We start from the raw sequence: 15772 nt of genomic DNA on the forward strand, positions 1-15772 counted from the left end.
AAAGGACCCAACATAGTTTGGGTACCTAAAGCATGTTCTTGATCTTGATTGCAGGGGTGTCTTGCAGCTAATAAGGTGGATAAATGATGGTATCTAGATAGCGGCTGTTCAAGACACATGACAGATGACGTAGAACAATTTGTCAAATTGGAATCAAAGAAGGGTGGAGTGGTAACCTATGGAGACAATGGAAAAGAATTTATCATTGGAAAGGGTAAAATTTACATTACTCCATCCACCTTTATAGAAAATGTTTTATTAGTTAATGGTCTGAAACATAACCTACTTAGCATAAGTCAATTTTGTGATAAAGGTCTTAAAGTCACATTTGAAGCTTCAGTATGCATAATCACAAATCCTAAAGATAATAGCATTGTACTTATAGGACAAAGGCTGAGAAATATTTACATGGTAGATCTTCATGAGTTAGACAAAAAAAATGGATTATGTTTAATTACTAATGAAGAAAGAAAAAATGAAACAAGTTGGCTTTGGCATCGTAGACTAGGACATGCTAGTATGGACTTAATATCAAAACTAGTCAAGAAGGATTTGATAAAGGATGTGCCGAAATTGACCTTTGAAAAGGACAAAATTTGTGGACCATGCTCATTAGAAAAGCAAACAAAATCATCCTTCAAATCAAAGAATATAGTATCAACCACTAGGCCTTTTGAACTCATACACATGGATCTATTTGGACCTACTAGAACTGCAAGTCTAGGAGGGAAGAAGTATGTTCTAGTTATGGTAGATGATTTTTCAAGATATACATGGGTTTCATTTCTTGCACATAAGAATGAAGCATTTTCAGCATTCTTGAAATATTATAAAAATATCATAACTGAAAAGAAGCTCATCTTAATAGCAATTCGAAGTGATCATGGAACTGAATTTGAAAATCAACACTTTGAAGAATTTTGTAATAAAAATGGTATCTCACATCAATTTTCAGCACCTAGAACGCCTCAACAAAATGGGGTTGTTGAAAGAAAAAATAGGACCTTGGCAGAAATGGCACGCACAATGTTGTGCAAGTCAAATCTTCCAAAGTACTTTTAGGCTGAAGCTATAAGTACTGCTTGCCATGTTCTAAATCGAATTTTAATACGACCTATAACCAAGAAAACTCCTTATGAACTTTGGAAGAATAAGAAATCAACTGCTAAATATTTTAGAGTATTTGGATGTAGATGTTTCATTTTAAACAATGGCAAGAAGGATCTAAGTAAATTTGATGCTAAGTCAGATGAAGTATCTTCTTAGGATACTCTACATCTAGCAGGGCATACAGAGTATTCAACAAAAGAACTCTTGTAGTTGAAGAGTTAATTAATATCATTTTTTATGAGTCTGATAGTGAGTCTCCTAGGAGAGAAAATACTTTTGATGATGATGCAGAAATTATTGTCTTTGAAAAATTGAATCTTGATGACGTGCCAAATCAAGAAAAGAAAAATGATCGCGTGCCACCACAATCTCAAGACTTGCCAAAGAAATGGAGGTATGCACATGGACACCCTAAAGACTTAATCATTGGTGATCCATCTCAAGGGGTAAAAACTCGATCCTCTCTTAGAAATTTAAATGACTATCTTATTTTTGTTTCACAATTAGAACCTAAGACTTATGAAGAAGCTGAAAAAGACATAAATTGGATAAATGCTATGCAAGAAAAATTAAATCTATTCAAAAGAAGTAATGTATGGACATTAACTGAGAGACCAAAGCATAACTCTGTAATTGGAACAAAATAGATATTTAGAAATAAATTAGATGAAAATGGGGTAGTTATAAGAAATAAAGCTAGACTTGTAGCTAAGGGATACAATCAAGAAGAAAGGATAGATTTTGAGGAAATATTTGCCCCCGTGGTCAGATTAGAAGCTATTAGGTTACTTCTAGCTTTTGCATGCTTCATGGATTTCAAACTGTATCAAATGGATATAAAAAGTACCTTCTTAAACGGTTTTATAGAGAAAAAAGTATATGTAGAGCAATCTCCTGGTTTTGAGAATCATGAATTGCCAAATCATGTGTTTAGATTATATAAAGCATTATATGGATTGAAACAAGCACCTAGGGCTTGGTATGATCGACTAAGCAAATTTCTACTGAATAGTGATTTCAGTAGAGGACATGTAGATAAAACACTTTTTCTCAAAAGAAAAGACAAAAATCTTCTAGTAGTACAAATATACGTAGATGACATAATCTTTGGTGCCACTAATGATAATCTTTGCAAAGAGTTTGCTAAATTAATGTAAGGAGAATTCGAGATGAGCATGATGGGAGAACTAAATTTTTTTCTCAAATTACAAATCAAGCAAACTAAGGAAGGTATCTTTATTCATCAAACTAAGTACACAAAGAAAATATTAAAAAAGTTTGGGAATGAAAATCACAAGGGAATAAGCACCCCAATGAATCCCACTAATAAGCTAGACAAAGATGAAAAAGAAAAAAGTATAGATATAAAGCTTTATAGAGGTTTAATTGGATCTTTGCTTTACCTTACTGCTAGTAGGCCAGACATAGTGTTTAGTGTGGGAATATGTGCTAGATACCAATCAGATCCTAAGAAGTCACATCTAAGTGTTGTCAAAAGAATCCTTAGATATTTGAGAGCAACCACAAACATAGGTTTATGGTACTCTAGAGACTTCTATCTAGATTTACTTGCATATTCTGATGCAGATTTTGCTGGTTGCAAATTAGATAGGAAGAGCACTAGTGGAACATGTCAATTTTTAGGAAATAACTTAGTATCATGGTTTAGCAAAAAGCAGAATTCGGTAGCATTGTCAACGGCTGAGGCCGAATATATAGCTGTCGGGAGTTGCTGTGCTCAAGTACTATGACTCAAGCAACAACTAGAGGACTATGGAATTAAACTAGACAACATTCCTATAAAGTGTGATAACACTAGTGCCATTAATCTTACTAAAAATCCGGTTCAGCACTCTAAAGCCAAACACATTGAAATAAGATATCATTTCATTAGAGATCATGTGCAAAATGGGAACATATGTATTGAGCATGTATGTACTGAGAACCAATTAGCTGACATATTCACAAAACCTTTAAGTGAAGATAGATTTTGCATGCTTAGGAGGAAATTAGGCATATGTGATCCTTTTGATTGAGGAAAGACAAAAGGAACTAGTTGTCTCATGATACTCTCCTCCCACTTTGAAAAACCCATGAAACATTAGTCAAACTAGTCATCTATAGATTCCTTACTCATGTATCATTGTCCCATAAAGTATTTGTAAGGATTGGAAGAAAGGAAGAATTTAAAAAAAAAAGAAAGGAAGAGAAAGAAAATTTTCTGAACTGGGGCCGACCCGAGCCAGAATGGGGTCGACCCCATGTTGAGTCGACCCAAGAAAAATCTGGGGTCGACTCAACGACGGGACCCTACTTTTAAAGAGGGACCCGTGAGCTATTCTAGGGCACTGTTTCATCTTGTCTTCTTTCTAAAACCCTATTTCTCACTTTTCAATCCCTTCCAATCATCTCCAAAAGGTGCTAGATTGCTTCTCTACACTGTTAGATCAAGACCTAAGGAAGGATTTGGTGAAAATGGGACCCAAGCGAGCCGTTGCTAAGAGATCCGGAAGAGTCTCACGCACAACCTGTGTCGATAGTAATGCTAGAGATTCCTCTACAGTTTCCCCACAAGGTGAGACACGTGTTGAGCCTCCTCCACCTCCTTCCCCCTCAGTTCAACTTGCTAAATATGCGGGGAGACCGGTGACCATGGGGAGAAGGATCCACTCTGAATTTTTGGATCAAGAAGGGTTCCATTTGGCGGAGTGGATCCGAAGGCAAGGATGAGAGTATCTTTGCTCCCTAGATTTAGTGACCTACCCGGGCTTGGTTCGTGAGTTCTATGCCTTTCTAAAAGTTGGAATGGGAGGGCTTGTGTCTGAAGTCCAAGGTGTACGAGTTAGGGTTTCGGAAGAAAGTTTGAGTGAGTTGCTTCATCTCCCCTGCGAAGGTGCAACTCCAGAAAGGCCGGAAAATAAGTTGAGAGCTCTACAGTTGATCTTTGAGAACAATGATTTTGACTATTTCGAGAATGTGATAGCGAGCTCCCTATCAGCTGAGATGAGGTTGTTGCACAACTTCATAGGTCGGATTCTATTTTCGAAAAGTGGGAGATTTGATCATATATTCTGTTTTTGATGATTAACACAACCATTGAGGGAATATCTAATTAAATACTACAAGTTAACATGATGCATCATTATTGAGTTCGTCACTCTCGGTACAATAGAAGAATGAGATCAAGATGTATTTCAATGATTAATAATGAGATAAAATTTGCGATAGAAAAGGGATAGTGAATTCTAAATTCTAATTCGACAAAGTTTCAAGTTAAACGTACTTTTAAGGAGACAATAGTAATTTTCATTGTTAAGAGTATGTAGCACTACCATGGCATACATTCAAAATTGCTTGAAGTATATTTCATTGATTGTATGGATGAATCTAACCTTAAGTTGCAGCAAAGTGTGGAATGAGTCGACCCCAAGATTGGTAGAGTCGACCCCGGCACATCATGAAACCATCAAGCACACTTCTGCAAAAATAGTACGGATGAATAGTAGTTGAGTCGACCCCAAGCTTGCTTGAGTCGACCCCATCTTCAAGCCTCAAGAAAATAAGTCTCTGGAATTTACTGAGAGGGCCGACCCCAATCTTTCTTGAGTCGACCCCAGATTGAGTCGACCCCAGGAATTCTTGAGTCGACCCAATGAAGTCGACCCCAACTGAACATGAGTCGACCCCAAGGCTGTGTCGTTCAAAACTGTGTCTCTGAAATTTCTGAGAGGGTCGACCCCAATGGAACTTGAGTTGTCCCCACTGTACCTTGAGTCGAACCCAAAAATTGTTGAGTCGCCCCAGTGAAAAACGGCTAAAATACAAGGTTCTGTGTTTCCTGAGAGGGCCGACCCCAATGTAGCAGGAGTCGACCCCATTGAAAGTTGGGTCGACTCCAGTGAAAGTTGGGTCGACCCCAAGTCTGATGAACAGTGGTTTGAGTCGATCCCAAAAAAGTTTGGGTCGACCCCAGCACGGGCAGAAGCATAACGGCTAGTTTTGCAGAAGTATTTTTTATCCTCCCAACAGTAAGTAACGGCTAGTTTTTGAAATCTAACCAATGGAGGGAGTCTAATGGATGTGGGAAACTATTTAAAGTGACACTATTCATCAGAGAAAACATCCTTTTGTAAAATATCAAAGCTCACACAAGAAAGACAAGAGCCCTAATCTTCTTCATCCAAGTGCTTCACTCAAAGAGTCAAAAGAAAGTGATTGAGCAGATTCTAAGAGACATTAAGAGCTCCATCAACCCTTGAAGAGTAAAGCAATCTTGGCAAGGAAAAGAGAAGTCTCATCAAAGCGATAACTATATTCTAAACTCTTCTTTGTAGCTCATAATTGTTATATTTGCTCATCTAGGAGTTTCAACTTTTTTCTTCTTCTTAATCACCTTGTAAAGGTTTGTTGGTGAGCCCGTAAAATCAGCGGTAAAGATTTGTTGGTGAGCCCGTAAAACCAACAGTGTAGGTTTGTTGGTGAACCCGTAAAACCAATTGTGAAGGTTCGTTGGTGAGTCCGTAAAACCAACATAGGTTTTTGGTAATTCCGGAAAACCAAAGTGTAAAGATTTTTGGATTGTGAGCCCGAAAAACAATCCAACTGTAATCCGCAGGATTATAATGAATTCCTAAGGGGTCGCTTGGGGAGTGGATATAGGTGCTTAGGGGAGCACCGAACCACTATACTTCTTGTGTGTTTGCATTGTGTATTGTTTTAACTTCACTCACTCGTCAATTAACTCAATTAAGAAAGTAAAAATTTAGAGAAACCAATTCACCCCCCCCCCCCTCTTGGCTTGTCACCTTGGGCAACAAGTATTTTTTGCGTTTGTTACTTCCTTATGGAATTTCTTAAACACTGAAAATGCTTCATCTTTATGAGCTAAAAACATGACCCATGTGTATCCAAAAAAATCATCTACTATGACAAGACCATACTTGTTTCCACCAAGGCTTGTGATCCTAGTTGGTCCAAAAAGGTCCATGTGAAATAGCTCAAGAGGTCTAATAGTAGAGACACAATTTATGGACTTAAAAGAACTTCTAGATTGTTTGCCAAATTGACATGCTCTACAAATTTTATTTTTCTCAAATTTCAACTTTGGCAAACCAATCGCTGAATCTCTTTTAATTAATTTAGATAATGTGTCAATGCTTGCATGACCTAATTTACGATGCCATAATCAACTTGCCTCACTGAGCTTAGTATCATTAGCTACTAAGCAGTGGCTGTTTTTAGCAAAATCATCAAGATCTACTACATAAACATTGCCACATCTTAGTCCTTTGAAAACTAAGCTATTGTCAATTGAATTGGTTATGATGCATATAGATGGCTTAAACAAAACATCAAAACCTTTATCGCATAATTGGCTAACGCTAAGTAAGTTATGCTTGAGACCATCTACAAACCGAACATTATCAATAAAGGTTGAAGGTGTGATTTGTATTTTACCGATACCCATAATGTGACCTTGGTTATTGTCTCCAAAAGTCACCGCACCTTCTTTCTTAGATTCTAGGATGAAGAATTGCTCCTTGTCACCCATCATGTGTCTTGAGTAGCTACTATCCAAGTACCAACAGTGTTCATTGAGCTTGGCTACAAGACACTCATACACAAGGAAATCATACAGTCTTAGGTACCCAAGTTTTCTTGGGTCCTTTAAGGTTAGTTATGTTGGTTTCTTTTGGAATCCAAATTTTTTTAATCTTTTTTTTAGCTTTTGTTTTTCTATGGTCACACACATTAGCTTTATGTCCTATTTTACCACAACAAAAATAGGTTACATCTTTAGCTTTACTTTCACCGACTTTTACAAAGAAGTTTTTAAGAAATTTTTGCTTGTTCTTAGGCTTATACCCTAAACCGGCTCTATTAAATACAACTCTTTGACTATTAAGGATCATTTCTAGTTTTTCAGAACTATAGGTCAACTTCTCAACAATAGGTTTATATTTTTCAAGTTCTTTTGTTAAGTTCAATTTTTTTGTTTTTAGTAAGTTTAAATCTTTTGTAAAGTTATCTTTTTGAGTTTGATTACTGTTTTTAAGTTCTGAAATTTTCTTAGTTAGTCTTTCTTTATTTTTAATTAAGGTACCAGTTTTTTGAGTTAGCAATTGGTTGTTTGTTTTAAGTTGTAAGTTTTCTTTAACGATAGAGTCCTTATCCTTAATCAATTTATCATTTTTATCAATGTAGGATTGATTAGTTAGCTTCAATTCTTTGTTTTTAAGGTTTATTGACCTATATTCATCCATTAGTTCATTAAAGGCATCATACAATTCTTCAAAGGTAAAATCTAAATGTGCTTCAGATATTACCTCATTTTCGTTTGCCATAAAGCAGAAATTGGCCTTTTTCTCTTGTTCCTCTTCCGATGATGATGATGATTTATCGGAGTCAGTCCAGGTGGTGATAAGAGCTTTCTTCTTCTTATATTTGTAGCCCTTCTTCAGCAATGGACAGTCGGCTCTGAAATGATCCGGCTTCTTGCATTCATAGCATCCGATTTCTTCACTTTCCTTTTCCTTACCTTTATCCTTGTAGAAGGAACTCGAGGGAACTCTCTTCTTATGGAAGGGCTTCTTTCTATTGATGAATCTTCTGAATTTTCGCATAAGAAGAGCTTCTTCTTCATCTTCCTCATTGTCTTCTTCTTCACTACTGCTAATGCAAGATAGATCTTTGTTAGAAGAAGTAGACTTGAGGGCAATTACTTTTTTCTTATGAGAGGATTCTTCTTCGCTGTATTGTTTCATTGTTAGCTCATGCGTCATTAGAGATCCAAGGAGCCCCTTGAGTGGTAGCTTGTTCAAATCTTTTGCTTCTTGGATTGCCGTGACCTTGACTTCCTATGACCTTGGTAAAGAGCGAAGAATTTTTCTGACAAGGTCACTGTTAGTATAACTTTTGCCAAGACTTTTTAAGCCGTTGACAATATCAGTGAATCTAGTGAACATGCAAGAGATGGTTTCATTAAATTCCATTTTAAATAGTTCATATTTATGAACTAGCATGTTTATTTTAGATTCCTTGATTTGATTTGTGCCCTCATGGGTCACTTCAAGTCTATCCCATATCTCTTTTGCAGAATTGCAAGTAGAGATTCTATTGAATTCATTAGGGTCCAAGGCACAATAAAGAACATTCATTGCTTTGGCATTTAGTTGTGCCTTTCTTCTATCATTATCATCCCAATCTTTTTCGAGCTTGGGTATAGCAATGTTATCTACATAGATAGAAGGAATATATGGTTTATTAACTATAATGCTCCAAACATCATAGTCTTGGGCTTGGATAAATATCCTCATTTTAGCCTTTCAAAGGTGTAGTTAGTTCCATTGAATAATGGAGGCCTATTGGTGGATTGCCCCTCACTAAGAAAAGATCCAAAAGGGTTTTTGTCATTTTAATCTTTTACTCTTTTCAAGAATTGGAACACCAATCGATATAAGAGCACTTGCTCTGATACCACTTATTGCCCAAGAAGACAACCCAAGAGGGAGGGTGAATTTGGTTTTAATTAATTATTGCTCAATTAAAAATAAGGTGAGTGATTAACTAAATATATTGCAAGTGAATTAGTTAGATCACTAGATGCAATGAGTGAAGAGAGTGAAAGAGACAAGGTGCAATACAAATATAGAAAAATTTATAATGGTTCGGAGCCAACTCTTGCTCCTACGTCCACTTTCCAAGCCGTACTTGGGAGTTCATTATAATCCCTAGGATTACAGCCGGTTGTTTTACAAGCTCACAACCCAACTTGTTGTTTTCACGAGGTCACAATAAACTCGGTCGGTTTTGACAGGCTCACCGACTAGAACCATCCGATTATTTTTTCGGGTTGACAATCAAACCCAGTTGGTTTTTTCTGGTTCACCAACCACAACCTTACACTGTTGGTTTTATCTTTGGCTCACCAACAAACCTTACAACCCTTGATTCAATCCCCTGATTGCATCAAGTAAGAAAAAGACTAAGTTTAAGAGTTCACAAAGAAAGCTTCTAAAAAGCAAGTGTGAGAACAATATAAGCAAAGTAGAGTTAGAAGCCCTCAAACAGATTTTAGATAAGGAGGTGGGGGCTTCTCGATTTCTGACTCTCCTCTTGAATGTGCCGAAAAATGGAGGATAGTAGCAGAGCCTTGAATGTGAGGGAAGCACTTTTTGATTTGAGTTGAATGCACCTCTTCCTTCTTTTACTTGTATTTTCTCTTAGGAAGCTCTTGGTAGTTGAAATGCTTTAATGCTCAGATGGAATAGCTCTTTTGTTGTCTACTACTGTTCACTCTGGTTATTTAAGTGGTTCCATTCGAAAATAGCCATTAAAGAGTGATTTGGAGCCGTTCTGTCCCGTGTGCACATCCTGACCTTGTATCCGTTAGGATCGGAGTCGACTCGTGCGATCTGGAGTCGACTCGGCTGTTACTGGAGTCGACTCGTGCTTTACTGGAGACGGCTCACCCACTATTCCAGATTTGAATTAAAGTGCATGCCTCATCCTGGAGTCGACTCAGACCAAACTGGAGTCGACTCCCCAACAGCTGGAGACGACTCGGGCACTTAGGGGTCAGTTCGTTCTCAGGGTTCCAGAAACTCAACTTTCTGTTTTTCTTCCTCGAGTCGACTCGGGTTTACTTGGAGTCGACTCGGCTAACTTGAGAGACGACTCAATATTCTCGGAAGATGACTCGTTCTCAGAGACTGAAAAATTGATTCTCTATCTTTTGAACATTTCTGCCTTGGAGTCGACTCGGACCTTACTGGAGTCGACTCGACTATCTTAGGGGTCGACTCTGAAACACTTGGAGTCGACTCGTTCACAGGGTCTCCAAAAGTGAGTCTCTGCCTTTTCAGACTGCTTTCCTTTGGGAGTCGACTCGCCAAGAATCGGAGTCGACTCACAATCTTTTAGAGTTGACTCGGTAACAGGGTCTAAAATCCATCGTTCTGTCTTTCTATCTGTTACCCTTTGGAGTCGACTCGGGACTATCTGGAGTCGACTCGCCAAGCATCGGAGTCGACTCAAAACCTTCAAGAGTTGACTTGTTGACAGGGTCTGAAAACCATCGTTCTGTCTTTCTGTCTGTTACCCTTTGGAATCGACTCGGGACTATCTGGAGTCGACTCGCCAGGCATCGGAGTCGACTCGAAACCTTCAGGAGTCGACTCGCTGATAAGGTCTGAAAACCGTCGTTCTGTCTTTCTGTCTGTTCTCAGTCGGAGTCGACTCGAGGAGTTCCGGAGTCAACTCGAGCTTGTGCCAAAAACATCAAACCACCCGGAGTCGATCGCAAAGTTTCGGAGTCGACTCGTGATGTTTGGTTAAAATTGAGTCCAATACTTAGCCAAATTACTTTGAACCAAAGCTCGAGGCACTTAAACAGAAATTCCTACATTGTTACCTGAAACACTAGATTTAATTCATTAGTGCAACATAAGATATACTCAAAATGCTTTGTGCTCATCAAAATCAATTAGGGAATGCTCAATTACTCCACACAAGTCCCCAATCTCCAAGTTACAATGATACCTTTGGATAATCCCTAAGATTCCACAACATAGAACCCCAAAAATCTAGGGATGGCTTGCCTTGCATGCAGAAGACTATCACCGGACAAATGGTTTTCGAACATCACACACATCTCGGGGTCATGAAGTTGTACCAATCTTCTGAAGGTCGGGCTAAAGAAAGGTTTCTTGGTCCTCCGATAGCTCCACAGAAGGATCTTCATTCAGAGTGAGTGGAATGAGGAGGCCCCCCGCGCCTTCGCCGTTGTAGCATCTGGATAGCCTGCCGTTGTGAAGGCCCACCTGGGTCTATCTCAGTCCGAGAAAAAGAGAGCCCCCACATGCACCCTTCGGCACTAGCGACGCCCCCTAATCTCCAAAACCCTCCTAAGAATAGGAACCTTTTCGACCACTGTGATTCGGACCACATCGGGCTTCGACACCACCTCCGGGCCAGTGACAGGGGCAACCACCACCACTAAGGGAGACCACCCCTCTAGATCTGTCGCAGAGCCACCTGCTCAAGGCGAAGGATGGCCGGCAACCTCCCCTTGCCAGAGGTTAGCGTCACCCGATGCCTCTCCCGTGGCCTCTCACGATCCAGCCCCTTGGGCCACCGTCAGAGGGCTTCTACTCCGGAGACGAAGGCGATCGCCCCTGGGTGTGCTCGCCCGCTCTCCCAAAATGGGGGTCGCTTGCCCCTGGGCGCCAGGCCTAGCCTCCACAGGCCCACAGTCCCCTCGCTCCTTAGGTGGGCTTTTGGCCTGCTTCAAGAGGCCCGGGCTGGACATGGCCTCCACCATAACCTCATCAGCCCGACTCACCTGGCTTGGCCCAATATTGGTATGTCAACTGTCCGACTTGCACCACTCCCCCCACTCGGACGACTCAAACTAGACTCTGAGTCTGGATGGGCTTGACTCGCCTCATCCACAGACGTCCTCGACTCGCCGGTCAAAAGTCCCTTCTCTAGAGAGCTTCTCTAGGCCACCTTTTTTGGCTTCTGCCAGCTGTCAGAATCTGGTGGTGACACGGGAGAGGTCAGCCGATTTTCTGGGGAGCTCGACCTCAAGTGGGAGTAGGCCGTCCCTGAGGCCGACTCGGGGGTGTGAGCGGCCTCCTTCCTCACCCTTGCCTTGACGCCGGCCAACCTCGACTGGCGGATGCGGCTGGTGGCCAGCCAGGGGCTGAACATCGTCCCGTGACCCCGCTCAGCCCCCACGACCTCAGCTTGCACCAACCCCTTGATCGGAGCCTTCACCACCATCGGCGTGGGGAGAGGGCCCCGATCCGCTTCTTCCTTTGGCTCTAGCACAGGGAGGGACTGCATCTCCACGTGATCGGTTCGGGCATAAGAAAAACAAAAGGCCGGCAGGTTCTCATATACGAAGACCTGTCAGAACCTCTGCTTCTCCCCTTGGATGAAGATGCCCAGCTTGAGGGGGTCGAGAACATTGATCTCGATCTTCAACCTAGCATACCCTAACTTTCGAAGTTGGACGGTGAAATCGTCCAGGGCCAGCAGCTAGCCCGCCGCCACGATGTCCAGTATGGTCTCCCGCTCCCAGTATTCCAGTGGAAGGCACGGAAGCTGGATCTAGACCGTCATGCAGCTGACTGTGTTGATACCCGGACCAAAGTCTGGCTTCCATTCTTCCATGGACAGCAGCTGGCCTGCCACTAGCCACAACCTATTCTCCAACGTGGCATCCCGGTCCTCCCTGCTCTTGAAACAGATGGTGAGGAACTCCTCCGCCATTGGAAAGACATCCACGTCGTCCTCCAATGGGCCCCCGACCCACAGCTCCTGGGCCACCCAATCTGTCGACACCCTCTGCCCTAAGCTCTGGATGACCACCGCCGTCGTCGCCCAGGCGGTCCGGGACCTCTTCACTCGATCCGATGGCAACTCCAGCATCTCGGTGAAGTGGCGCTAGAGGATCTTGAGTTCCTTTTTCGAGATATGATGGTTGGTCCACGCCGGCTGCCGAGTGGAGCCTGGGCCACTGTGAACCACGAGGGGGTGGTCTCGGCCCCTCTCGAAAGCGGCCTTGCTTCGCTGCCAGCCGGCATTTTGGCCGCCTGCATGTATTGGCCGCCACCCCTTTGGCCATCTCTTCCGTCTCACCAGCCATCACCGCCGAACTCATGGTGTTCGTAGAAAGGCTCCACTGAGTGCATGAATATTAGAGCAGCAATGGTCAGTTCGCATTACTTTTTCAAAAAGAAAAAAAATCTACCTATATGGACGGTGGAAATGGGTTTGTTAACTGAATCTATTTATGCTAATCAAACTCACCGGTTCGATTGAGCAATTCCAAATTACGTCGGCACCGGAAGCTGAGCTTGCAATATGAATGGACTATCGTATCACTTTTTTTACATTATATAGCTTGTAGAATTCTTGGCAGCTGGATGGACTTGTATATGACTAGTGCAACCTTATGTACATCACCATTATAGATCAAGGAAATCATAAGACAATCTTAATTGATAAATACAACAGAAAGCCCACAGCCTAGATAGAGCACTCGATCACCAAAAACATAAGAAGAACGAAGACTACAAAATAGACACAGCAGATCAAGGACACCAAAAGCACAATACCAATTCCGATCCACTAAGTAAAACACACCCATAAATAGGATTATAGCCTCCCCACTTCGTAGCTCTAATACCATATAATAGCTAGTTTTTGATTATTTAAAGGTAACCATTATTTTTAGATATAATAATATCGAAAACCTTAAACTAAACCCCCATCTAATCAAACAAAACACACAAGCCATAGCATTATCTTATTTACTCCGAGATAGCGGCCTTCTCCTCTGCCACCTCGGCCTTCGCCTCCTCCTCCACTGCTGGTGGCGCCGCCTCCTCGACAGCCTTGGGCTCCTCCCCGGTTGGCTTCTCGACGACCACTTCAGCGGGCTTCTCGGCTTCAGAAGCAGGGGCCTCCGGTTCTGGCTCTGGCTTTGGTTCTTCTTTCGGTTCCTCAGCCTCTGGTTCGGCCTTGGCCTCCGGCACCTCGACTGCAGGCTCTTCAAGAGGCTTCTCCTCGGGCTCTGCCGCTGCTGGTGCTTCTGGGGCCGGCTTCTCGGGTGCGGCGGCTCGGGCTTCTTCTTTGGACTCTTCGACGGGGGGTGCAGCGGGCTCAGTCTCGGCTACCGGCTCAGCGGTCGGCGCGGGAGCTGGTTCGGCTTCTGCAGGGACGGCCGGAGCTTCTGTCGGAGCCTCGATGACCGGAGTTGTTCCCACCTGCGTGTCCAAAACCGCCACCTTTGTAATAATCGAGAAACGAAGAATGCTCCATGCTTATAGTTCATAGGCCCAAACTGGTTAGCTCCATGCGTCTCCAATATGGATCAGGCGAGTCTAAATATGCCCATGACGTAGGTATATCTTCATCTAATCCAAGTTATACCAATGTCATGGGCATGATCGAAATCATTTTAGGATATGGTCCGAACCAGCGTGACTTAGTCCACCCAACTGAATTTGAGTTTTGGATTGAAATATTTGGAGCTTCATTATGTTTGGGCTCTAAGATCGTTCCACCGTCGGGCAGCAAAATTTATTGGTCAAGCTGGATTTTTGTTGACCGGCTTAGGGTCTACCGTTAACAGCCAAATGTAATAAAAAATAGTGTTCCTAGTGTTAGAAGAAAGATATAGCATGCCTCCACAAATAATACATGTCTACATATGGTAGATCACTAAATTGGATACAAGTCCCCCCGCAAATAAATGAATAACTATACATGGTACATGTAACTCATATTAAATATATATTTTATATTATTATATATTACATTTATAAAATATTTAAGTATACAAAAATTGATAATTCTAGCATCATGAGATTGTTTTAGATTGTTGTTGATTGCTCAAATTAAAGCTAAATATGATCACAAAGAAAATATAATATTAGAGCTATTTAAAATATGATACAAAATTTTGTTGAAAAAATAAAAAAACGGAATGTCTATTTCACTTTCACAAATTTTCTGAAAAATATTGGACAAAAAACTGTAAAAATGAACGGACTAGTAACCAGGTTGCACTAAACTAACAGTGATATGGAATACAAGTGGATCTTGTTGATTAAAATCAACCCTGATGCCCGACCTGTCAAAAATTCGGACCCCGATCGAGGCCCCACACCAGACCTCGCAATTTTATTAGAAGTGAACTAAGATCCACTAGATCTAGCCCAGTTATTAATAAACTAAGATTCAGAACTTTCAGATCTAAATGGTTCCGTCCAGAACTCTATCCTATCCAAATCCAAGACCATAGATCTGACTAGCGTCCAGATAATTCAAACCATGATCAATATGGGTGTTCCTACGTTTACAACTCTCACAAAAATGATGATTTTGAATCAAGAGGAACCGAAGACTTCCTCCCTAACTTACTTGGTGTCAACCATCTCGTCTACAAATTTGCCTCAAAAGGCCAGGAACTGGCTTAGCACAACTTATCACAGATCACCTTGTCGACTAATTTTAAAATTTGGAAACCATATAGCAATCTATCAGGATCTGGTGGATCTAATCAGACAACTTGGAGACCAGATCTAGGTCAAAATTTGCATCATCATCATCTATTTTACCTCGGTTACATGGTAAGCTAATAAACTGTGGCGAAATAAAACGTAAGCGATCTTGTGAAGAAGCTGTAATCCAGTCCAGGGACATGGAGACATGTTTGTTAACGGGGGGAAAAGTATAGAGAAGTGGATCACCTCGACGGTAGCCATGGGAGAGATAAGAGGAGGAAAGTTGGTGAGAGGAGCTTAACAAGACGTACGGAGGCTGAAGCCGGTGGAAGGGAGAGGCAAATGATCGGAGGTGGTGGAGGAAAGCGTGGTGGGGTGGGATGGTGTTGGAGGGGGGGAGTCGATATTTATATTGGACTGCCAGTGGGAGAATCTTTGAAGGCAACCTGTCACATATTACTAAGAAAAATACATGCGTGCACCTTTTTGTTGTTTACATTTTCTTAATACTAAAAAGTTGATATTGACACTCTCGCTTTTCCTCCTCGGTTTTTTATTTTTATTTTTTTTTAATTTTTATTTTTAATGTGCTTAAGAAAAGGAAAGAGAAGGTTGAGGAGAACCGCATAGCAACCTCCATTAAT

The 15772-nt window shown here is 41.4% G+C and overlaps 1 protein-coding gene across 3 annotated transcripts; it reads right to left on the minus strand.

Moving 5' to 3' along the window:
- Nucleotides 1-6201: 6201 nt before the first annotated feature.
- LOC103698083 (uncharacterized) lies at nucleotides 6202-15532 on the minus strand. 3 transcript variants are annotated; one of them, XM_088719745.2, is made up of 3 exons: nucleotides 15375-15532; nucleotides 12928-13886; nucleotides 6202-12799 (listed from the first exon to the last, which is right to left on the minus strand). In XM_088719745.2, the coding sequence occupies exon 3, from the start codon at nucleotides 7890-7892 to the stop codon at nucleotides 6741-6743; it is 1152 nt and encodes a 383-aa protein (XP_088575871.2). In that variant the 5' UTR covers nucleotides 7893-12799; nucleotides 12928-13886; nucleotides 15375-15532; the 3' UTR covers nucleotides 6202-6740. The 3 variants fall into 3 exon arrangements, with proteins under 3 accessions (XP_088575871.2, XP_088575872.2, XP_038989812.2); XM_088719746.2 differs by having other exon boundaries at nucleotides 15243-15380; XM_039133884.3 differs by lacking the exon at nucleotides 6202-12799 and having other exon boundaries at nucleotides 13093-13886.
- Between the last annotated feature and the right edge of the window lie 240 nt (nucleotides 15533-15772).

This window comes from Phoenix dactylifera, chromosome 4 (assembly GCF_051530095.1).
Source record: "Phoenix dactylifera cultivar Ajwa chromosome 4, Ajwa_hap1_PhDact_Kaust_v1.1, whole genome shotgun sequence".
NCBI lineage: Eukaryota > Viridiplantae > Streptophyta > Magnoliopsida > Arecales > Arecaceae > Phoenix > Phoenix dactylifera.